Source organism: Rhincodon typus, chromosome 39 (assembly GCF_021869965.1).
Source record: "Rhincodon typus isolate 14 chromosome 39, sRhiTyp1.1, whole genome shotgun sequence".
In the NCBI taxonomy this organism is placed as follows: Eukaryota; Metazoa; Chordata; class Chondrichthyes; order Orectolobiformes; family Rhincodontidae; genus Rhincodon; species Rhincodon typus.
The window spans coordinates 6,644,425-6,668,316 of NC_063370.1; the positions used below are offsets into that span (position 1 = coordinate 6,644,425).

At 43.9% G+C, this 23,892-nt stretch overlaps 1 protein-coding gene across 1 annotated transcript in view; it reads right to left on the minus strand.

Annotated features, from left to right (window-relative positions):
* The window catches only part of eml2 (EMAP like 2), a 62,610-nt gene that overhangs the window by 23,529 nt on the left and 15,189 nt on the right, over nucleotides 1-23,892 (minus strand). Inside the window, exons 3-12 of the mRNA XM_020536191.2 lie at nucleotides 22,865-22,994; nucleotides 20,941-21,090; nucleotides 19,427-19,496; nucleotides 14,850-14,960; nucleotides 14,038-14,133; nucleotides 12,141-12,275; nucleotides 9,594-9,693; nucleotides 6,114-6,268; nucleotides 5,265-5,390; nucleotides 3,086-3,217 (exon numbers count right to left, since the gene is read on the minus strand). Of these exons, the coding sequence (XP_020391780.1) occupies nucleotides 3,086-3,217; nucleotides 5,265-5,390; nucleotides 6,114-6,268; nucleotides 9,594-9,693; nucleotides 12,141-12,275; nucleotides 14,038-14,133; nucleotides 14,850-14,960; nucleotides 19,427-19,496; nucleotides 20,941-21,090; nucleotides 22,865-22,994 (1,205 nt within the window). The remainder of the gene's footprint in view (nucleotides 1-3,085; nucleotides 3,218-5,264; nucleotides 5,391-6,113; nucleotides 6,269-9,593; nucleotides 9,694-12,140; nucleotides 12,276-14,037; nucleotides 14,134-14,849; nucleotides 14,961-19,426; nucleotides 19,497-20,940; nucleotides 21,091-22,864; nucleotides 22,995-23,892) is intronic.

Below are 23,892 nucleotides of genomic sequence, written 5' to 3' on the forward strand. Positions count from 1 at the left end.
GTTTCGGGCCTAGATCCTGAAGCGTCTAGGCCCAAAACGTCAGCCTTCCTGCTCCTCTGATGCTGTTTGGCCTGCTGTGTTCATCCAGCTCTACACCTTGTTATCTCAGATTTTCCAGCATCTGCAGTTCCTACTATCTCTGATACAAAAGGGAGGAAGAACTTAGAATAATACTGCACCTATTATTAAATAACTGTTCCATATAGTAATATCCCATAAACACACCCCTTGGCAAAAAGCCAAATTCAAACAGACTCTCACATGCAACTCCAGCAGCAGAAACAGACCGAGACTGCAAGAGAGACAGAGGGAGAGCGAGGGAGCAAGAGCACGACACACACAGTGAACACAGAGTAGCAGCCAGGAGACATTTACTGCAGCTTTCAACCCTGTTGAGGCCCCAACAGCTGCTGCTGAGCCTCAAAGCTAACTAAAAATCCCTGATCAGAGAGAGCTTGGTCACACCCATTCAGGCTGCATCTATTGAGAGGCCTTGTGGTTTTTTTTTAAGAAGTTGGAACAAGCTGTTTATCTTCAGACTGCTCACCACCTGTTCCCCAGCCTCTTTTAAAGAAATCAGGACAAAACACATCTCTTAAAGCCACAGCATTGTCACAGGTTAAAGGCAGCACTTCACAAAATTTAAGCACGTGCATCCTCGTATTGCCCCTTTCAGAATAGTGAAGACCATGAGCCTGTTGTCCAATTGCTTTCTGACCAGATTGTCTTTGCATGTATAGAGAGATATCTCAAGATGTTGGAGTAGACCCCACAGTTCTTTAAGCCCATGCAAATATTCAAACATGATCATGGCCAATGCTTTAACTCAACCTTCCCGCCTCCTCCCTTGGTTCCCTAAAGGGCCAAGAAACGTTGTCTGAAACTCTGCCTTAAACATATTTAATGATGGAGCATTTACAGCCCTGTGGAGGAGGAGTTGAGAATTCCAAAAATTCACAACCTTTTCAGTGACATTATTTCTCCTCCTTTCAGTCCTAACCAATTAGCCCTTTATCCTGAGACTGTGGACCCCTGCTCGAAAATCCCCAGCTAGGGTGAAGGAAAGCACAGTTTCTCAACATCTACCCTGTCAAGACCCTTCATTCTACTAAACCCCAGAGATTAGCCCAATTTACTCAGTCTCTCATGACAGCAGAGCCTCCTCATTGCAGCTGCAGTGGGAGACATACAATTGTTACAGACAGTGAAATCACAAGGACTTGCTCTCTGCATTTAAATAAGACTATTAGGCACAGGAGCAGAAGTAGGCCATTCAGCCCATTGACCCTGTTCTATTATTCAATGAGATCATGGCGGATCTGTTAATCCTCAACTCCACTTTCCTGCCTTTTCCCCATAGCCCGGAGATGAAGCCAACTCTTAGCCCAGATAGTACAACTGAATTCTGAAGGAGGTTACCAGTCCTGAAAAATTAACTCTGCTTTCTGTCCAGAGGCTGCCAAACCTGCTGGGTTTTTCCAGCAATTTTTGATTATGTTTCCGAGTGCAATTATTGACTTGACCATGGAAATGGCAGGTCAAAAGGAAACAGAAAAAAAAAATACAGCCCAGAAACAGACCCTTCAGTCCAACCAGTCCATGCTGACTATAAATCACAAACTAAGCTAGTCCCACATCTCTCCAAACATTTCTTATTCATGAACATATCCAAATGTCTTTTAAACATTGTAACTGTATCCACCACTTCCTCCGGCAGTTGATCACACATGACCTACTAGAAAAGTTGCCCGTCTTGTCTTTAAAATCTTTCTCCTCATGTTAAAAATATGCCCCTAGTTTTGAACAGCTCCACCCTAGGGAAAAGACCCTGGTTATTCATCATATCTCTGCCCCTTGTGATTTTGTAAACCTCTACAAAGTCAGTCAGTCTCCTAATCCCCAATGAAACAAGTCCCAGCCTATCCAGATTCTCCTTAACTCAAGCCCTCCAGTCTCAGCAACATCCTGGTAAATCTCTTCTGAACCCTCTCCAATTTAATAATATCCTTCCTATAACAAGGCGATTGGAACTGTACACAGTACGCCAGAAGAGGCCTCACCCATATCACCTTCCACTGTCTCTGTATAAATTGATGCAAATTAAAGACAATAGAGTTCTCTTAAATTGCACGGTTTCCATCTCAGAATCATAACATGCCCCAACAATTAGAAAGTTAATAATACCCAAGAACCTCCCTGTATCTTTTCAAAATAGTGACGGTTGCATATTTTACATTCCCCAACCCCAGAGAGGATAGATGTCTGCTTTCATGTCTCATCTAAAACACAGCATTTTTGACAGAGCAGAGCAGAGATAGCAAGAACTGCAAATGCTGTTGTCTCTGACTTCACAGTATGGAGCTTGAGGAACGCAGCAGGAAAATCGACCCTTGGAAGGGTCCCGACCTGCAACGTCGACTTTCCTGCTCCTCTGATGCTGCCTGGCCTGCTGCGTTCCCCAAGCTCCACACAGTGTTGTCTCTGACAGAGCAGCCTTCCCTCAGAATTATACTGGAGCGTCAGGCTAGATTAATTGTCCATTTTGTTTTAAATTGGAGCAGGATGTGAACCCACAATGGACTCAGATGAGAGCATTACTGCATGCTGACACCTTCACACTGGTGGATACCAGCATTCCAGCCTAGTTATTTCTTTTCTTTATTCTTCCAAAAGACTTGGGCATTGCTGGCAAGGTGAACATTTGTAGCACACCCCTAACTGCACTTGAACAGTGGCTTGCTGGGATTATTTCAGATGGCAGTTAAGAATCGATCATGTTGTCATGGGTCTGGAGACCCATGTAGGCTAGACCCAAATAAGGTTGGCAAACTTCCTTTTCTCTAAGAAAAGTGAACCAAGTGAGTTTTTACAACAATGGATAATTTTACCCAATCATCATGGTAGAAAAAAGCCTTACAATTCCAGATTTGTGGGATTTGAACCCACATCTAAGGGATTAGACTGGCCCTTCCTGATTACTAGTTCCCAGACATTACTGTGGCACCACCATCTTCGCTTTGGATTCAAAATGCGCAGTGCTAGGCAGCTGGTGACCTAGTGACAAAGTACTTCCTCAGTGACTTACATCGAGAGCCTTACTCCAGGCAGGCTGGTGGGATGTCGAGTCCCAGAAATGGATCAACTTGTCTTGCCCACACGTCACAAACCTGTCCTCACCTGGGTGAGCAGCAAGTCCCCACAGCTCGTCCATATGACCCTGTGGAGGAAAAAAAACCAGGAAGATTAACACCGTGACACAAGACTCAGTTAGGAGAGAGCATACACCTTTATCTTGAGGAAGAGGAAGGCGTATGTTTGTTCCCACACACCACTCTCCATTCATTCAGTCTCTGGTCTAGAACAGGAGCAAAACAAAGAAAAAAAATTATATGAACACATGAATGGCTTTGCCTCAAAAAAAAAGAGATTCTCAAACAATTAGCTGGTCAGAGATTACAACACAGAAACAGACCTTTCAGTCCAACTCATCCATGCCAAATCAGATATCCTAAATTAATTTATTCCCATTTGCCAGCATTTGGCCCATATCCATCTAAACCCTTCCCATTCATATACCCATCCAGGTGCCTTTTAAATGTTGTCATTGTACCAGCCTCCACCACTTCCTCTGGCAGCTCATCGCATACACGCACCACCCTCTGTGAAAAAGTTGCCTCTTAGGTCTCTTTTAAATCTTTCCTCTCTCACCTTAAACCCATGCCCTCTTGCTATCCCCAAAACCAGAACTGCAGATTTTTCTTTTTAAACAAAGTGGGGATGATCCAGTTCCGTAGGCAGGTACTGAGAAAGGAGATGTGGCCGTAGTACCTGGCCTCCCCACCCTGGGGAAAGACCTCGGCTATTCACCCTATCCATGCCCCTCATGATTTTAAGCCTTGATAAAGGTCACACCTCAGCCTTTGACACTCCAGGGAAAACAGCCCCAGCCTGTTCAGCCTCTCCCTATAGCTCAAACCTGCCAACCCCAGCAACATCATTGTAACCCTTTCAAGTTTCGCAACATCTTTCCTATAGCAGGGAGACAAGAATTAAACACAGCATTCCAACAGTCGCCTAACCAGTGTCCTGTACAGCCACAACGTGACCTCCCAACTCCTATTACTCAATGCACTGACCAATAAAGGCAAGCGTACCAAACACCTTTTTCATTACCCTGTCTATCTGCATCTCCACTTTCAAGGATTACGTCTTGGCAACTAGATAGATCCTGCCCTCACTCCCCCTACCTAGTGAATACATATCTTTCACAGCAGGCAAGAAAAAACAACAACAAATTTATAGCACCTTACAGAAAAAAAAAGTGTTAAGGTATTCATCAGGGCTTTACAAAAATTAAAAGTGATACTGACATACAAGGAAATATTTGGATATCTGACCAAAAAGACATTTTAAAAGAAGTCTTAAAAGTAAATAAAAAACAAAAAAAAAGAAGAAAGAGACATAGACCGGTGGAGGAGGTTAAGAAGGGGAGAATTCCAGAGCATGATGCCCGGGGCACTGAAGGCACAGCCACTGGTGTGGAGCAACTGGTATCAGAGATGCCCGAGGCCGAGATTTCAGAGAGCAAAGAAGATTACAAGGATAAGCTATAGCGATTTGTAAACAAGAATAAGAATTTTAGAATTGTAACCCCTGTTCAACCACAGGACCAAGGCAGATCAGTGAGCACTGGTTTGGAGGAGGAGAAGGGGGGGGTGGGGTTGGGGTGGTGGGTGGTTGGCGGCATTGAGAGAGGGCAAAGCAGAACATGGCACAAGTTAAAGGCAACGTTTTCAATGACCATCACTTTACAGAAAGCCAATACATTGAAAACATACAAAAACCAAACAACTGGCGAAATCTTCTTTACCTCTTCAGATGCTCAGAACCACAGGAGATAACAAGGACAAGTGTTTCCTTAAAGTAAATTAGCTTTATAGTTGTTGCCTTAACTCAGCGACATCCTCCAAACACTAGTCCCTTCACCCTTCGTTCCTCCTAAATGTTACACACTGCCCACATAAACAACCTCTCCATCTTGCCTCATCCCCTTCTGAAAGGGGTCGACAAATCCCTGTTGACCAATCTCCCTCTCAACCAGAAATCATTCATTGTCCACCTGAAGCATCCCTCAGGGTGCCACAGATACTGCTGTTAACCTCCCCACCACTGGCAGGACAGCAATTTAAAGACATCCAACTTGAACAAGGGTGTGGGGACAACAAAAAAAGGAACCATTTTGTTCAACATTTGCAATTTCTTACTTGTACAATAGGGCAGTATCCCCCACTCAATGTGCCTTGGAGAATGCAGTTCCTTGTTGTGCCAATAAATAATCCATCACCTTTTCCTTCTGCAATTGTTCTCACTGGGCCAAAGGCCTCAGGGATCTGTGGTTTTAAAAAAATACAGAAGACAGCACATAAGGTAAACAGTTCTGAAGCACTCTTGCCATCCAGAAGTTTAGCCAAATCAGAATCTCATCAATCCCAGTATAGAAGGGATATGGAAAGGTTTACACCACAAAAAAAAAGGAGACCATTCAGCCCATCATATTCACACTAATTGGAAACACGTTGTCCTTCCCAAAACTCACCTTCCATCTCTTGGTCCATAGCCCTGTTAGTGACAGCACTTTGAGTCCACATCTAATGCGGTTTTCTTTAAATATGATGAGGGTAGTGAATTTCAGACAGTTAATTCCAGGCCCCACCACCCTCTGTTTCTCAAGTTCCCTCTAATCACAGAAGGTACAGTCTCAGGATAAGGGGCTAATCGTTTAGAATCGAGGAGGCAGTGAAATAATTGCAGAGGTCGGTATACCCTTTTTATTCAAAATCCCAATTACTTTATTCAAAAGGGTGCGAGAATCTTTGGGAACTCAAGCAGAGATGGCTGTGGAGTCTCCATTATTGATGATGTTGAAAATAGGTTTTTTAGTCTTTCGGGGAATTCCGAATGTGGACTTTAAGCTGCCCTCACATTATGGGGTGAGGTTAGTCACAACTAGACCCACAGGCAACAGTGGCTCGTCAGCAAGATTACCCCATACCAAAGAGAACCAGCTGTCCTGAAGTTTAATCAGAGCACTTAAAAACGCATTTCTTAGTCACCTCAGTTTCCTGGACCTTGTGGTACTGCCTGTCCCAGAGGATGACCTTGCGATCTTTCCCTCCACCGGACACGAGTGTCCCATCATTCAGCACGCAGAGGCTGAAAATGCCACCTTCGTGCGCCCCTTGAACTGCAGAGCTGATCCGGTTAGTTCCTGCAAAAAAAAAGAAATAAGCCCCACAGCAGGGAGGAAAAGCCAACGAGCAGCAACAAGAGGACTGCAGGTAGGAAACAGCAGGTTAAAAAGTGGAGCAATAAATGCTAATCTATAACCCACTAAAACAGGAAGAACCACATAGCAACAGCAGGAGAATGTCTTCTTCCATGTAAGAAAGCTGAAAAGCGACATTTAATTAAAAAGTTGTCATGCAACAACGATTTCAAAAAATGGCAATAAACCCATGTAGTTTTTAATTAAATTCCCTCATGAGACATGGGGGCTACTGGCTGAGCCAGCATTTATTACCAACCCCTAGTAGTTGCCCCTTGAGAAGGGGGTGGTGGTAGTGAACTGCCTTCCACTTAGCGTCGGTAGACCCAGTGCTGGGAAACCCTGTTTAACTTTGTAAAACATTCACTTCATTGGAGCACTGTCAAATATAATAAAACCAAGCAACATGTGGATGGGCGTTTGATCAAAGAGGTAGACATGAAAAACAGTGTTTTTTCAATAAAAGAAGTTTAAAAATAAAGGAGAAGCAGATATTTTTAATGAATGGGATCTAAAGTTTTACTCCTGGCTAGATTTGGAGGCAGGGCATATTTCAGTTTCAAAAACTGAAATTGCTGGAGAAGCTCAGTAGGTCTGACAGCATCCGTGAAGAAAAATCAGAGTTAACATTTTAGGTCTGGTGATCCTTCCTCAGAATAGCTAGGAAAACGTTGGTTTATATGCAGATGATTGTGTTGGGGCTGGGGGCAGTGTTTAAGGACAGAGCCCAAAGAGAAAGAAGAACAGTTAGACAGATAAAAAGGAGTGGATTACGGCCTGGCTGGGTGGGGGTGGTGAATAGCTATTAATGGGGACTTTCAGTTCTCTGGCAGTTCAGATATCATCCATCATTACTTGCACTCTTAACAGTTCTTCCCCATCTCCCAGACAGAATACACATGGATAGTAAAATGGAAACAGGTCCCTTGAGCCTGTTACACAGAAATTACAACAAGAAGATAGGTCATTCAGCCCAACATGTCTCCTTTCACAAAATCCTCTATCCTTTTTCCACTGTGCACTTCTGCAGTTATCCACAATGCAATGCTTCATTGTTTTGTCCCAAATACTGTGGGAATGGGTTGCACATTTAGCTACTCTCCGGGTGAGAGATTTTTTTCTGGAATTTGCTGTTGGATTTAGTAACTCAAGTGGGAACATCTTCCCTATCAATCTCCTTCATAATTGAAGAGAAGTCTTGTCAGACCCTGTCTGCCTTAGAAGCAAAAGTCCCAATTCTACTTTATGTTGGTGTTTTAAGGCAGTTCTTCTACCCACCCATGGAAATACCCAAGTTTGGGGATCACTGTGCTGTCTGCACATATTAACAAGGGGCAAGCAGCCTCAGAGGGAGTGCAAGTAAGGCTCTTCAACTCCTAAAGATCTTGCAATACTTCATTTATAGCCATGAAGCAGATTACAAAAAAAAACTCAATCTTAGTTCCCAAACTCCCCCCACCCCCGCCCCTTCTCACTTTACATACAGTACTCATTCTAGACTGGTATTGTTTCTTACTGATGAAAGTGGAGTGATCAGTTGCATCATTGACTATGAATCTCGTTGTTCCACAAATTTATGGGTAGCTTTGCCCAAAAAGTAAAAAACTAAGTTGCTAATAGTCCCTGAGGACGAGAGACCGACAACTGGTGGTAAGTTTAACCTGAAGGTCAACATGCCTCAGTTGAGGGCTAAGATTGAGAAAGCAGGACTTTCAAAGGTGAGCTCAGTGGGTGTGAGAACTGTTGGCGTCACTATTGGAAACCAGTGGTCTAGCTGCCTGATGCCATTGCTGCAGTTTAGTAATCAGCAGTTCAATAATACCATGACTGATCGGTATTGCAACTCCATTCACCAAGCTTGGGTCTGTAAAACTTAAAACTGAAAATTTCACTTTCAAAGCATTTCATGTGATCCCAACTTGGAGAGGAAGACAAGTATCCACTTCCTGGTGTTTGTGGGATACACCACGGTTCATTGACCTAGGTCCAATGTGAAGGTGATGCCTCTTGGACCTGGGCTGATTTGCCAAACCCACCGAGAGACAATGGTTTCTCTCCATATCTACAACCAAATTCTTTAAAACAAATACAAGCCCATCACGGAGATTGCCCCTCAAGATCATATAAAATCAGGAGTAGGTATACGGTGAGAGGGAGTGAGGGGAAAATTTAAAAAGGGACCTAAGGGGCAACTTTTTCCACAGAGGGTGGTGCATGTATGGAATGAGCTGCCAGAGGAGGTGGAGGAAGCTGGTACAATTACAACATTTAAAAGGCATCTGGATGGATAGGAAGGGTTTAGAGGGATATGGGCCAAGTTCTGGCAGATGGGACTAGATTAATCCAAGATATCTGGTCAGCATGGATGAGTTGGACCAAAAGGGTCTGTTTCCATGCGGTATAACTATGACCGTTCAACCCATTGAGCCTACTCTAGGATTCAACATCACCACGATTAGTATGAAGGCAGTCTCAGAGCCATTTTCCTTTCTGTTCTCCATAACCATTTATAGCTCAAAAGCAGTCAAAGTCTGTCCGATAACACAACGTCACTGCTCTTATCTTGGGGTGGGGGAGAAGAGAGACAGAGGAGACAGAGGCGAGAACTCCAAAGACTTAAAAACCCACAGATGAAATTGCAACTCGTCTCCATGTGAGAAACCCCGTCGTTTAGTTCCAGGTACCCCCACAAGGTGAAACATCCTCTCAGCATCCATCCTGTCGAGCCCCATCAGAACCTTATGTTTCAAGAAGATCGCCCGAGATTCTACCCAACTCCAATAAGTATAGGCTTAACCTACCTAACGTGGCCTCAGAAGGCAACTACCTCACCCCAGGGATCGGCCGAGTGATCTTTCCCTGAACTGCTTCCAAAGTATAATCCATTAAAAGGTTCCCAGAACTGCACACCGTATTCCAGGTGCAATTTCCCTCATGCCCTGTAAAGTTGTACCTAGACTTTCAAGCTCAACTCCCCACGCAATAAAGGCCACAATTGCCTTGGCTTTCTTAATATCTTGCTGCATCTGCATGCATTTGAGATTCATGACACCCAGATTCTCTTGTACTTCAGTATTCTGTAATCCCTCTCTGGTTAGTTCTTGTACATTAAATCTCAAATCAGCTGTAAAAGTACACTGGAATGGCGACAAAAAACATATTACACAAATGTACATCTCTTTCAGTTTGTTGTATTTAAAACAGATTCCAGAACAGCAAGTCCAGGAACGCTAGCCAGTTCTGCAATCGTTCCGAGCAACTTCCTTACCTTTTCCCCAAACGATCAGGTTTCCACTCGAATCACCAGTGATCACATCTCCGTTCTCGGAAAAAGCCAAACACAGAAGGTATTTGGGTTTCTCTTGCTTCTGTAAACAGCAAGTTTCAAAGATTCAAGTGATTGACAGCCCAAAAAGGAAAAGCCTTTTAGTCCATCATGCCTGCACCAGAGTCATCCAAATAGTCCCACGCATCTTCCTCATTCCCCATAGCCCTGCAAATTTTCTCCTCCAAAGAAACAATTCATTTATTTGCAGATGAAAAAGGTCACTGCTGAATTTGCTTCCACTGCCCAATTAACCAGTATCTTCAGACTGAAGCTTTAGCATAACATAGGGCAGGTAGGGATAAGGTTAAAAACAAAGAGAAAAAAACAATGAAACTCCTGAAATGGAACCTCAACACAAGACTGCCTGAGTGCAATTAAAGTATTCAGCTAAGAAAATATTAGCCTTTAATGTCTTAAACTTGCCCCCTCTCAGAGACCACAAAAATCAGAAGGAAACTCAACTCAAGTCCTCTCTGCCAATGGCTGATCTGACCCATCTCAACTCAAACTCCATCTCCATCTCTCAAAACAAACAAACAGACAGACAAAGAATCAGAGTTATGGGATGAAATAACGCACAGAGGCCAGTATTCCATCAGCAAGCCACCCTTTATTTACACAGGGACTCTGACCAGCCAGCTCAGAGCTGGTCCCCAGAATCAGACTCTCTGACACTCCTGTTTATATCTGTCAGCGATGGCTCTCTGATTGGGGCTGTTAAGCTGGGTCAATCAAGCATCTGAGTCAATGAGATTATCCTGGCCCTTATTCCAATCACTGCATGTGGAAAAGGCAGGAAAGTGGCGTTGAGGGTTACCAGATCAGCCATGATCTCATTGAAAGTCAGAGCAGACTCGATGGGCTGAATGGCCTACTTCTGCTCCAATGTCGTAGGGTCCCTTAATTTCCCACAAAAAGTAAAGAAAATAAAGGCTACTTTACTTTCTACCTTGAAAAACCCTGTGGCTGAGTTCTCTGGGTTAGAGAATTCCAAAGATTCAAGTGATTTTTGAGAAGGACTTCTTCCTCATCTCCACCGTAAAATGCATATCCTTTATCCTGAAGCTGTTGTCCCTACATCTAGATTCCACAGTGGGCAGTTGTGAAGAGAGGGGGCAGGTGGGGAGAGAAAACAAATGTCTCTACTATACTGGTAGAGCCAGGGACAAAAAAAAAATCCATGACCCTGTCTATTTCCTGGACCGGCCTCCCATTCTGGACCTGGCCAGAGTCCTGAGAGTCTCAGGCCCCAGCTATTGGGTCTGGGAGAAAAAAAGATGGCCTCAAAAGATTCGTTACTTATCGTTGTCAAAACTTAGCTTTTAATTTAACTGTAATAAAACACCAACTATATACAGGTCATGCTGTCACCTCTGCGAGCAAGGGACAGCCATCTCCTAGACTTCATGTAATCTCCCCAAAGACCATGTAAAACTATTAACATTTTTACACTAATCTATGTTAAGGAAGGTACGATATATTTTTGAATAACAGAATCACTTGCTTCCCCAACTCATAACCTTTGCTTGCACAAAAGGACTAGGTGTTGAAATTTCATGGGTTTAGAAATCCCTGGCGTGCTGCTAGTAGCTTCCCACCACAAATGCTGACCCAACCAATCCCCCTCCCTCCGCCGTGGCCCTCGATCAGAGTTCACAGGCAGGAGGCAAGGGTTCTGAGGAAGGGTCACCAGACCCGAAACATTAACTCCGTTTTCTCCTTCACAGATGCTGCCAGACCTGCTGAGCTTTTCCAGCAACTTTGTTTTTGTTCCTGATTTACAGCATCCGCAGTTCTTTTGGTTTTTATTTAGGAGGCAAGGGTTATTGTTAGAACAGGGGTTTGGAAGAGCTAGAATGGAAAGCAAGTAGACCACTCACTTAGTCACACTAAACAGCCAATTAGCCACCACCAGAAAAGGGAAGGTGGTGTTGAGAATGGGCTCCACACCAGAAAATCATGGCCACAAGTTTAAAAAAGGACCACGTCTCAAATCCCAGAGAGATGGGACAGTGAGGGAGTGTCACTGTCAATGGCTTGCATCTCAGACCTCCTGCAAACAAAAATTGTACTGAACAGCTGTCCTCATGGACGTTTACAAAATTATGAGAGGCATGGATAGAATGGATAGTCAGTCTTTTTCCCCCAAGAGTAGAAATATCAGTTACTAGGGAACATAGGTTTAAGGTAAAAGGTTGGGGGCTAGTTTAAAAGGAAATGTGAGAGGCAATTTCTTTTAAAAAAAAACAAGGGGTGGTAGGTGCCCTGGAATATGTTGCCAGAGGTGGTGATAGGAACAGATACAATAGCAACTTTTAAAACACACCTTGATAGAGAGAGGATTACAGGGATATGGGTCGCATACAGTTTAGAAAGGCATCATGTCTCTGCACAGGCTTGGTGGGTCAGACGTCCTGTCCCTGTGCAGTTCTTGGAACAGTACAGGAGCTTTCCCACCACCCCATCTTTAAGAACAAAGCTGCTCACCTCGAAAATGCCGTGTTTCTTGGAGAGAGTGTTGCCTTCCATCGTCCAGAAGCAAATGTGGGATTTGCCGCAGGTGATGAGGAGCTGGGCTTCAGTGGGGTGGAAACTCACTGCCAGCACTGACTCGTTGGAACACTGTTTAAAGGAAGAATGTGGAAAGGACAGGGAGAGGTTAGACAGGCACCTGCACACAAAGGAGGAAGTCACAGAGAAACTCTCCCACTGCGCACAAGGTGACAAGAAGGCATTACAAGACTAAGAAATACAGAAAACAGAAATGCACCATTTGGCCTAGCAAACCTGTGCTTCATTTAATATGACCATGGCTGATCTTGAGCTTCAACTCCACTTACTATCTAGAGGAGCAAGTAGAAAAATGTCAGTCCATGCCAGTCTTAACCACACTCAATGATGGAGCATGAGGGAGACTTGCTCCTTTTGATAGTCTCAGGATGGGCTGAGATCCCTTTAAATGTGCCTCTTTTTGGGCCGGTGGATGTAGCCTAGTCTGATGAGCTTAATGCTCACACCAATGGTGCCTGCTAAATGACAGGTGTCTTTGTTGGGTTTATTTTGTAGAAAGCTATTTATTACTGGACAGAGAGGCACAGAAATATCAACACAAGACAAGCACAGTCCATGAGGATATAAAAGGTCTGTTTATGGGAGAAACCACATGAAGTCTTTAACAGAAGTGGGGGGTGCAAGAGGCATCCGGTCTGGAGAAACAGAATAGGTTTATTACAAAATACTTAATGTTTTCCTCTTTTTTTAAAATATACCACGGGTGTTATCACACTCAATGCTTTCCCAAAAATCACCATGACCTTTTTTTTCCCTTTTTAAACATTAACCACCACTAGTAACACAGCCATGTTGCCAATCAAATCACAGATTCCCTACAACATTGAAGCAGACCATTTGGCCCATCAAGTCCACACCAACCCTCCAACCCTACCCTATCCTTGTAACCCTGCATTTCCCATGGTGAGCCCACCCAGCCTGCACATCCCTGGACACTATGGGCAACTTAGTATAGCCAGTCCACCTGACTTGGATGTCTCTGGACTGCGGAAGGAAACCAGAGCATCCTGATGAAACTCACACAGACATGGGGAGAATGTCTGTGTGGAATTTGCGTAGTCTTCGGAGGGTGGGATCGAACCCAAGTCCCTGGCGCTGTGGAGGCAGCAGTGCTAACCATTGTGCCACCCTAAGAAAATAGGGCTCATCCAGGATTTGAACCCAGGACCTCTTACATATCTACAATGTGCAAGGCCCTAACTGAGAATCATACCCCTAGACCAACGAGCCATTGCCATATATTTACATGCAAAGCCCATCAAGGGCAAATGCAAGCCATCAAAAGTGAAGGGGAGGTAGGGACAGAGAATAAAGGGACCACAAAGTACTAAATAGCCAGTTCAATTAGATCTGCATCCTTTAAGATTTCAGCCTAGATTTAAGACTAAGCATGCATTATTGCTAGCTATATAGAACTCACTGAACTGGAACTGAACTAATTGTGGTCAGCTTCTCCTAGGGACAGTCCTTTCATACTCTAATGGGTAGGGGCTTACCTTGGTGCTATTTAACTCTTTCTGGTAATAAGTGACCTTGTACAACACAAAACAAAACAAAAATATCCAACGGGGATTACAATTTTATTTATTATTCATTCACAGGATGAGGCCATCACTGTGGCATTTATTGCTCATCCCAGTAGAGATGTAGTGATGATGTGCCACAAGATGGTGGACTTGTCATGTGACATTGAATAAGTCACAGGAAGTGATGCAATCTTATTTGCAAGTGATGCAATCATCCCTTACGCCACAACTCTCAGTAATGCACATTTCAAACAAACCAATCATGACACAATAACATGGTGCCGTACCTTCACATCAGCCACCTTTTGCTCTTTCTGCCAGTCCCACACAGACAGGATATGTTCGTTGGAATCATCGACTGCGCACAGGTGAACACCTCCATTCTGCTCAATTCAAATAGTATGGCAGGTGGGGGTGGAAACAAAACACCAGATTCAACATCAGATAGCAACAGCATTGGGAATAGTTCCTGTGTGGGTATCCATGTTGAAGATATGTCCACAGAGGGATCTGTGTGTAGAACCACCCGGGAACTCTTGTCCCTGCTCCTGCAGGAGTGGCCAAAGATCAGGAGGCCTGGCACAGAAGTGGATTCAGGACTTGAAGAAGATTTTGCCCATGTCCAGAGATGAACAACACAGTGAGTGGTAAACTCACAGATGGATGTGTCAGGTTCAAATCCCACTCCAGCGCTTGTTGGCCATGGAAGTTAGAAATAGGAGTAGGCCTTTAAGCTTGCTCTGCCATTCAATAACATCACAGCTGATCTGAACAATGCTTCAACTCCACATTTGTCTGCCCCTGATAAGTTATTGTAGTTGAACATGTTAATAAATAGCCATCTAAATATCTCAGTGCATTCACTATTCCCCAAAATAGGAGCAAAGTGTAAGTACAGAATAAACTTGTCCCACTGTGAACTTTGAACATTGCAAAGTGGTTTTGGCTCACATTGTGTGCATGTGCACACACACGCATGTGTATGTACACCTTAGTCCACAGAAAGGCAAGACAGTCCTGTGTGGAAAGATTTCCAAAATGGGAATACACCCCGCATTCGCTAAATGGCCTTGAAAATAAGTTAAGGAATGGCACTTACGGACTTGGAGAAGGACACGCAAGAAATGCCTCGGTCAAAGACCCCGGATCCGATAACGTGCAGAGTGTTCAGGCTCACAGAGTCCCACACACGCACGTGAGGTGGAAGATGCTGTCCAGGAAGGGGAGAAAATTATTTAGGAAAAGGTCATAATGGAGAACCCCACAAGCACAGGTATCCCATTACCAAGTCATCCTTTGTTTACATATGCATAGTACTTAACACTGGTCTGACTTCCTCAGAGCTAGCTCCTACAGTGGGCAGAACCTGACACACTCCCGTTTATATCTGTCAGCCTGGGCTCCCTGATTGGACCAGATTAACAGCCCCAATCCAGGAACTCATTCTATGAGATCCACCTGGCTGACTTCCATGAAAGAACTGTAAACTTCTTTTACCTGATCTTCATACAGAAATCGTAAACATGCTGATAATGATTTAGTAAGTCTGGTGGAATGTTGGTCATTGTTCTAAGAGGTTTGGAGGACAAGAAGTAAACTCAGGAAATATCTCCTCTGGAAGCAGTTCAGAGCAGGTTCACTATGTAGATTCCTGGAATGAAGGCATCGTCATGAGGGAAGGTTGAGCAGGTTGAACGTGTCTCATTAACAGTGAGGATTGACAGGAGAGCTTTCCAAAACACTTGACATGGTGGGCACTTGACATGGTGATTACTGAAGGAGGTTTCCTCTTGTGGAGAGTTGTTGGGGTTGGGGGTGGTTTAGATGTAGGAAGCACTGAGTTTAAAATGGGAGGTGCCTCCTCTTTAAAAAGGCACAGATGTAAAAAGAATTTCTCCTCTCAGTACCTTCCAAACCTATGACCACTTCCATCCAGAAGGACAAAGGCAGCAGAGACAGGGGAACACCATCATCATCAGGTTCCCCTGCGAGCCACTCACAGTCCTGCCTTGGAAATATATCGCCATTCCTTCAGGGTCGCTGGGTCAGAGTCCTGGCATTCCCTCCCTAATGGCATTGTGGATCAACCCACAGCAGGTGGGTTGCAACAGTTCAAGAAGGCAGCTCACCCCCATCACAAGGGCAACTAGGGACAGGCAATAAATGTTGACAAAGCCAGGGGCACCCACATCCCACAAGTAAATATAAAAAAGGAAGCTGGCTTGATGGGATGAATGGCCTACACCACCTCCTATTTCACATCATCCCAGCAGTGTTAACTGATTCCACAATGAGTAATAAACAGATAAACCTCTTCCTCAGCTGATAAAGTCTATATAACAAGGTAAAATTCACCTATTTGCAGATTTCTCACTAAATTATTCCATATGTTTCCATAATCTGGATATCATCCAGAATTAACAGACCACATACTTTTCCCACCACATCCACAGCTCTGAGGACATTCTACAATGATTACAACAAGCCACAGGTCAGAGGAACCAAAGAAACAGGGAAGCAGGTTATTCCGCCTTTGACCCTGCTCTTCCATTCAATAAGATCCTGGCCAATCTTCTACTTAAACACACTATCTCAAGATCCTTTAACTCCTTAGTATCTGAAATTTGGTGTGTAGTTTTGGTCTCCTTTTCTGAGGAAGGATGCTGTTGCTCTCGAAGGAGGGCAGCAGAGGTTTACCAGGCTGATTATGGGGTTAGCCGGTCAGACGTATAAGGAGAGATCGACTAGGTTGGGATTGTTTTCGCTAGAACTCAGACGAGTGGTCGGCTGGGATATGACTTTATTCCTTGGAACATAGGAGAATGAGGGGCGACCTTATTGAGCTATATAAAATCATGAGGTGCATAGATAAGATGAATGCATATAGTCTTTTTCCCAGGGATGGGGAATTGAAAACTGGAGGGCATAGGTTTAAGGTGAGAGGGGAAAGATTTAAGAAGGACCTGAAGGGCAACTTCTTCACACAGAGAGTGGTGCGTATTATGGAATGGGCTGCCGGAGAGGGTAGTTGAGGCAGATACAATCGCAGCATTTAAAATATATTTGGATAGGTACGTGGATGAGAAGGGTTTAGAGAGATATGGACCAAATGTGAGTAATTGGAACTAGCTGAGTGGGCACCATGGTCAGCATGGACCAGTTCGGGCTAAGGGGCCTGTTTCCATGCTGTATTACTCTATGACTTTATTTGCAAGAATGAAGGAGATCTCAGAGACTTAAAATTCTAACAGGATTGAATATGTAGATTCATAGAGGATGTTCCCGATGGTGGCTATGTCCAGAACCAGGGGACAAAGTATGAAGATTCAGGGTTGACGATTTAGGATGGTGATGAGGAGACATTTCTTCACCCAGTGGTGAGTCTGTGGAATTCATTACCACAGGAAGTAGTTGATGTCAAAACATTGCATGTATTCAAGAGGCGACTAGATATAGCACTTGGGCAAATGGGAATAAAGATTATGGGGAGAAAGCAGGATTAGGCCATTGAGTAGGATGATCAGCCATGATCATGAAGAATGGTGGAGCAGGCTCAAAGGGCCGAATGGTCTCCTCCTACTCCTATCTTCTTTGTTTCTATAACCTCAGCCTTGAAATTTCACAATGATTGTCTATTCACGCTGGTTGAGTTTCTTTTGAAGACATAACCAAAAGGATAAGAGGGCAGAGTGGTTGATATTGTTTACATTGAGTTTAGTGAAGCTTTTGACAGGATTCTGCATGGTAGGCTAATTAGTAATTAGGTTACCTGGCATTCAGAGGGCTTGCCAATTGGATACAAAATTAGCTTGACAGTAGGAGACAGAGGGTGGCAGTGGAGGATTGTTTTTCAGACTGGAGGCATGTGGCCAGCAGGGTTCCACAGGGATCAGTGCTGAGTCCACTGTTTGTCATTTATGTAAACGATTTGGATGAGAATTTGGGAGGCATGGTTAATAAGTTTGTGGATGACATCAAAATTGGTGGTAGAGTGGACAGCGAGGAAGGTTGTCTAAGATTACAAAGGGATCTTGACCAATTGGGCAAATGAACTGAGGGGTAGCAGATGGAGTTTAATTTGGATAAATGCAAGATATTACACTCTGGTAAAATGAACAAGGGGAGGACTTATACAATTAATGGTAGAGCCCTGGGTAGTGTTGTTGAACACCGGGACCTAGGGGTTCAGGTACATAGTTCTTTGAAAGTTGTATCACAGGTCGACAGGGTGGTGAAGGCTGGGTTTAGCATACTTGCCTTCATTGCTCAGACCATTGAGCAGAGGAGTTGGGACATCATGTTGAGTTTGTATAGGATGTCAGAGAGGCCAATTTTCGAACACACAGTGTACAATTCTGGTCACCCTGGTATAGGGAGGATATTATTAAATTGAAGAAGGTGCAGAAAAGATTTAGCAGGATGTAACTGGGACTGGAAGGTTTGAGGTATAAAGGAGAGATATGCTGGGACTTCTCCCCCCACCACAGCAGAGGAGGTTAAGAGATGACCTTAGAGGTTTATATATGCCCCTCATGGTTTTATAAAGGTAAATAGCAAAGGTCTTTCCCCTTGTGTAAGAGAGTTCAAAACTGGACAGCATAGGTTTAAGATGAGAGGGGAAAGATTTAAAAAGGTACCTGAGAGGCAGCTTTCTCATACCAAGGATGGTTCATATGTAGAATGAACTGCCAGAGGAAGTGGTAACATTACAACATTTAAAAGACATTTGGACAGGTCCATGGATAGGAAAGATTTAGAGGGAAATGGGCCAAGCGCAGGCAGGTGGGACTAATTTAGTTTGGGATTATGGGTGGTATAGATGAGTTGGACTGAAGGGTCTGTTTCCTTGCTGTATGACTAGGACTCTCTATCCTTAATCATTGAGACCTTATTTGGAGGCTGTGACTGTGATTCTCCAGCTGGGGTGATGGGGTGGGGAGGAAAACCTTCTGTTCAGCACCTATCCTGTCAACTGATTAGAGAATTTTAGATTTCAAATCAGATCACTCACATTCCCCTCAAATTCTAGTGAACATAGACAGTACCTGGAGTCACTGTGCACAGCTCTGGGCACCATACCTTCAGGAGGATGTATTGGCTGTGGAGGAGTGTGCAGTGAAGATTTAGCAGAGCGATAACTTGGAGTTGGAGGGTTAAATTACAAACAGATTGCACAATTGTATTCACTGGAATTTGGAGGTTAAGAAAGGGATGATCAAATCAAAGCTCTTTGACATTGAGGAGACCCGATAGAGTAGACAGGAGGATCTCTCCTGGTTGGGGAAATCCAAGACTAGGGTACACGCCTACAGATTATCATTAGATCTTTCAGGAGTGACACTAGGAAACACCTCTACAGGCAAGGTGGGTAGAAACTTGGATCTTTCTTTCAAAAATAACAATTCAATGTTAGATTGCAAATTGTAAAAGTGACACAGATAATACTTCTGGTTGATAGAATTCTAAATGGTACCAGGCAAAGGTGTTGGGTCACATCTTAGAATGACAGGCTTGAGAGGCTGAATGGCCTCCTCCTATTGCTATGCCCCTTGCTTTCTGCAGTTCAAGATAATAGGCCCATTGTTAGATGCATATTATACAAGAGAAGTCAAACCAAATAGGCAAATTTACCACCTCTATTTGAAGAGCACAAATAGAAATTTGAATAGGTTGTACCTTTCCATCTTTTGTGGTTCCTGCCACCTGCCCTGTTGCCATGGTGACCCTATCAGGATGTACTGCAAGGCTGAGAGAGACAGAGAGAGGAAGAGGAATGAGTCACAATGTAGGCCTTTAATTCCTCATCAATAACAGTACTAGGTCCGGACTAAAGCTAGAGTCATAGCAAGAGAGGCCTAGTGACACACTGTGTACAACCTTTATGCAGGTTACTGTTTCTACTTCTATTTTCTTTCACTTTTTCAGTGTTATTTTACTGCATAAGGTTTCACTAACAATAGACAGGGTCTTTAACCAAGGCATAAAATGGGCAGCTCATAAAAGAAAAAAGGCTGTGAATTTCACTCAGTAGGGGGCAGTGATATGCAACGGTCCAAGTGGCTGATGAGAACCGTTTCCAAATGGTGGCCATTCCGTTTCTTTCCCATCCCAATTCCTTATAATCCCTGGATCAATAGTGAATACCCCACATCATGCAGAGACTCAAGAGTACCCCAGGCTGTCACCAACATAAGGTAGTGATTAGCTGGGTCAAAATCCTGGAAATCCCTCCCTAATGGCATTGTGGGTCAACCCACAACAGGTGGACTACAGAATTTCAAGAAGGCAGCTCACCCCCACCTTCTCATGGGCAACTAGGGATAAACAGCCAGGCGGCAACACCCACATCCCACAGATGAATAAAAACTTCCAATGCATGAAAACATGATTGATCTACTCCTGCTGCTACGGTGGGAGAGAGTGCAGAAGTAGCAATGACATTTGTGGCTCACATACAGGATTCGACCCTTCTGGTTGGTTGTCTTTGAAGAAAGGTTTGGTGCTAACACAACACTAGAGTCACCAGGGCTCTCGGTTTTCTCGGATTTTACCAGAAGCGACAATTTATCAATGACTATTTAAGGAGATCTTAAGGAAGGCAAAAGAAAAAAAAAAGTTTAAAATTTGCTCCAAGTGTTAGAGAAAAGCAATGCAACAAGCCAGCAGCAACTCATCATCGTGGGATGGGGTGTCACTCGTGGAAGTTTACACATTGTCCAGTCAATGCTAGAAATCTCGTCCAATAAAGTTCAAGGTCCCCAGGGACCACAAACCCCATCAGTGACATCATTCATTAAAAATTGCATTACATGCACAGGCAATTAAGCAGGATGGTCAGTGGTTCATATGTTACAGAGAAAGATATGAAGGAGGGGACCCTTTCATTCACTACAACCTTTGATTTGCCAATGCAGGAAATAGGAGATTGACCATGAGCCCACAGTGGACACAAAAAAAAAGATAAAAATTTAATTTAAAGAAAAACCAACCTGTTCAGACAAAGTGCTGGGCTAAGTGGGGCTTGAATCTAGACCTTGCGGCCAAGAGGCAGGGACACTACCACTGTGCCACACGAGCCTCTGGAGATGGTTTGAACAGTCATTGTCGACTGTGTCATACTGGATAACAAACCTCTTCGAACAGCTTCAGCCAGAGTTGGCAACCTGGAGACTAGAGAACGAAATACCTACCATTTCACATCATCGTTGTGTCCGAGGTAATGACGCTGCAGCTGCTCTTCAACGTTATACAGCACAACGACGGATGCGATGAAGTAAACAATCTCACCTGTCGGTAGGAGATAGAGATTGGACCGGCAATCGCGGCCTCGATAACCATACCTGCATCGAATGGTTAAGGCAACACCACAAGGAGACCCCAGAAGCTGCTGAATTACTGAACTGTGTATAGCACCACCTGCGCTGGAATCCTTATGTGGTCAAACATCATAATCATAGATGTACAGAATGGAAACAGACCCTTCGGTCCAACTAGTCTATGCCAACCAGATACCCTAATTAAATCCAATCCCATTTACCTGCATTTGACCCATAGTCCTCTTAAACCCTTCCTATTCACGTACCCTTCTAGATGCCTTTTAAATGTAATTGTACCAGCCTCCACCACTTCCTCATCCCATACACGCACCACTGTGTGAAAAAGTGGTAAATTCCTGACTTTTGACATAAAACAGTTAAAACAAAGGAATAGAAGCATAGTCTGCAAACAGGAGATTTATCATGTTCGCATTTCAGTCCATGATCAGTTTTGATTATCATGACCTGGAATGTTAAAATTAGGATCTGTGCATGCAGATAGACAGTCTGAGCTGCAGAATATTTTCTGGTCTTAGTTCAGATTAGCAACATTTGTGGAATTTTATTTTGCATTGGATTCAAGAATGTTCATCTCAAAAAGAAAGAGGAACATTACTGGTAGGAAAACAATATTTACAATCAATAATAAATGCATTTATCCTCATCTTTAAGTAATATATATAAAAGTAGTTACAAACTAGTCTTTGTCAAAAAAAACGGTTAATTTTCAAATAGGAAGATTTGAGGGAGTGAAACCCATCCTCCAGCACCTTCCAAACTTGTGACCTCTACCATGTAGAAGTGTAAAGTCAGAAGTCACATGACACCAGGTTATAATCCAACAGGTTTATTTGTAATCACAAGCTTTCGAAGCGCTGCTCCTTTGTCAGCTGATGAAGGAGCGGAGCTCCAAAGGCTTGTGATTTCAAATAAACCTGTCAGACTATAACCTGGTGTAGTGTGACTTCTGACTTTGCCCACCCCAGTCCAACATTGCCCTTCCACATGATGTGGAGGTGCCAGCAGCTAATTGGGATCACCACCACCTGCGTGTTTCCCACCAAGTCACTCACCATCTCCTTTTGGAACTAGATTGGTCGTTCCCTCGCTATTGGATCAAAATCCTGCTATTCCCATCAGCCCAGTATACCCCAAGGAGCGCAGTGGTTCAAGAAGGCAGCTTACCACTAAGGGAGAGTTAGAAAATAGACAAATTCTGGCCCAGCTAACAATGCCCATATCCCATGAATAGATAAAAGCCCTCTGCCATTAACTGCTCTCCAAGTTGTCAGGTCAAAGGCTGTTCCTGCCACCTGCATGCTAAAACTTAACGCAAATGGAGGTAAAACAGAATCTCTGAATTGTGCTGGTGCATACAAAGACCACTCAGCTCATCAGGCCGGCACTGGATCTTCAAAATGAGTATCATTATGTAGTACTGGTCTCCTGCCTTTTTGCCCCCATTACTTCATGCTATTTGTATCCTGAGTTAGAGCTCAACAGCCACCTTGATGGCCTGCTGTTCTGTGTATATCAAGGTGGTTTGTACCAGGGTTAGTTTGACTTCAGTAGAGAGAGGGTGGCAAGCACAAAATATATTGGCTTTCAACCAAAAATATCAGAGGTATGGCAGGGGAGGGGGGGGGAGTCCTTACTGGCCAGAAGTCGGGGGTCAACATTTACACGAGAGAGAGAGCGCGTGAGGTTATTTTACTCTATTGTAATACTGTTCCTGCAACATATTGCAAAGTCTCCAAAAACAAACAAACAAACAAATCTGTCATAAGGTGGAGGATACACCCATTCCATCTTCAGTTTGTGGGCTGGTAATTCAGTTGTGGTCTGCAATTTGTATGTTCCAGTCAGTGCCTGTGGCATGTACAAAGTGACGGGACGTCCACGTAGGAACATCTTCACATAGCCATCTTCTGCAAAAGCAACAGCAGGGAAAAGGAGAGGGTGAGACACACGGTGACCGGTTGTAGAATTCTGAAAAATCGTTATCCTGCTCCTGCTCATCACCTTCTGTATCAATCCCAGTGTCCAACACTCTCCTCAATGAAGCACTTGGAGAAATTTTTAAAATGGTAAACTTCCAGACACAAACTGAAATTAAATCACTGCTGCTAAGATGACTGCAGCTCAGTGAAGAGCATGTCCTGTTGCAAATAAAAAAAAGGACATTGAAGGTTCAATTCCTGCTGGAATTGTCTGGAGTGCGCAACCCAGACTGGCACTCCCAATGCAGTACTGACAATGCCGAGTGGCTCTTGGGCCCCTTGGGAGTGTCACTACCTCTGAGCCAGGAGGCCCAGGTTCAAGTCTCACCTACTCCAGGGGTACATAATAACATCTCTGAACAGGCTAGAGTCATAGAGATGTACAACATGGAAACAGACCTTTCAGTCCAACTTGTCCATGCTGACCCAATATCCTAAATTAATCTAGACCCATTTGCCAGCATATGGCCCATATCCTTCTAAACTCTTCCTATTCATGTCCCCATCCAGATGCCTTTTAAATGTAGTTATTGTACTAGTCTCCACCACTTCCTCTGGCAGCTCATTCCATACATGCAGCCCCCTTTGAAAACATTGCCCCTTAGATCCTTCTTAAATCTTTCCCCTCTCACTTTAAATCTCTGCCCTCTAGTTTTGGACTCCCCTACCCTGGGGAAAAGGCCTTGACTATTCACCTTATCCATGAAAGGAAAAGATATCCCAACAGAATGCTGTCTGCAGTGCCAAATTTCTAGCAAGTCATCAAACCAAGGTTCCATCTGCTGTCTAAAGTGGATGCCAAAATCTGGTGGCATCATTTTGAATA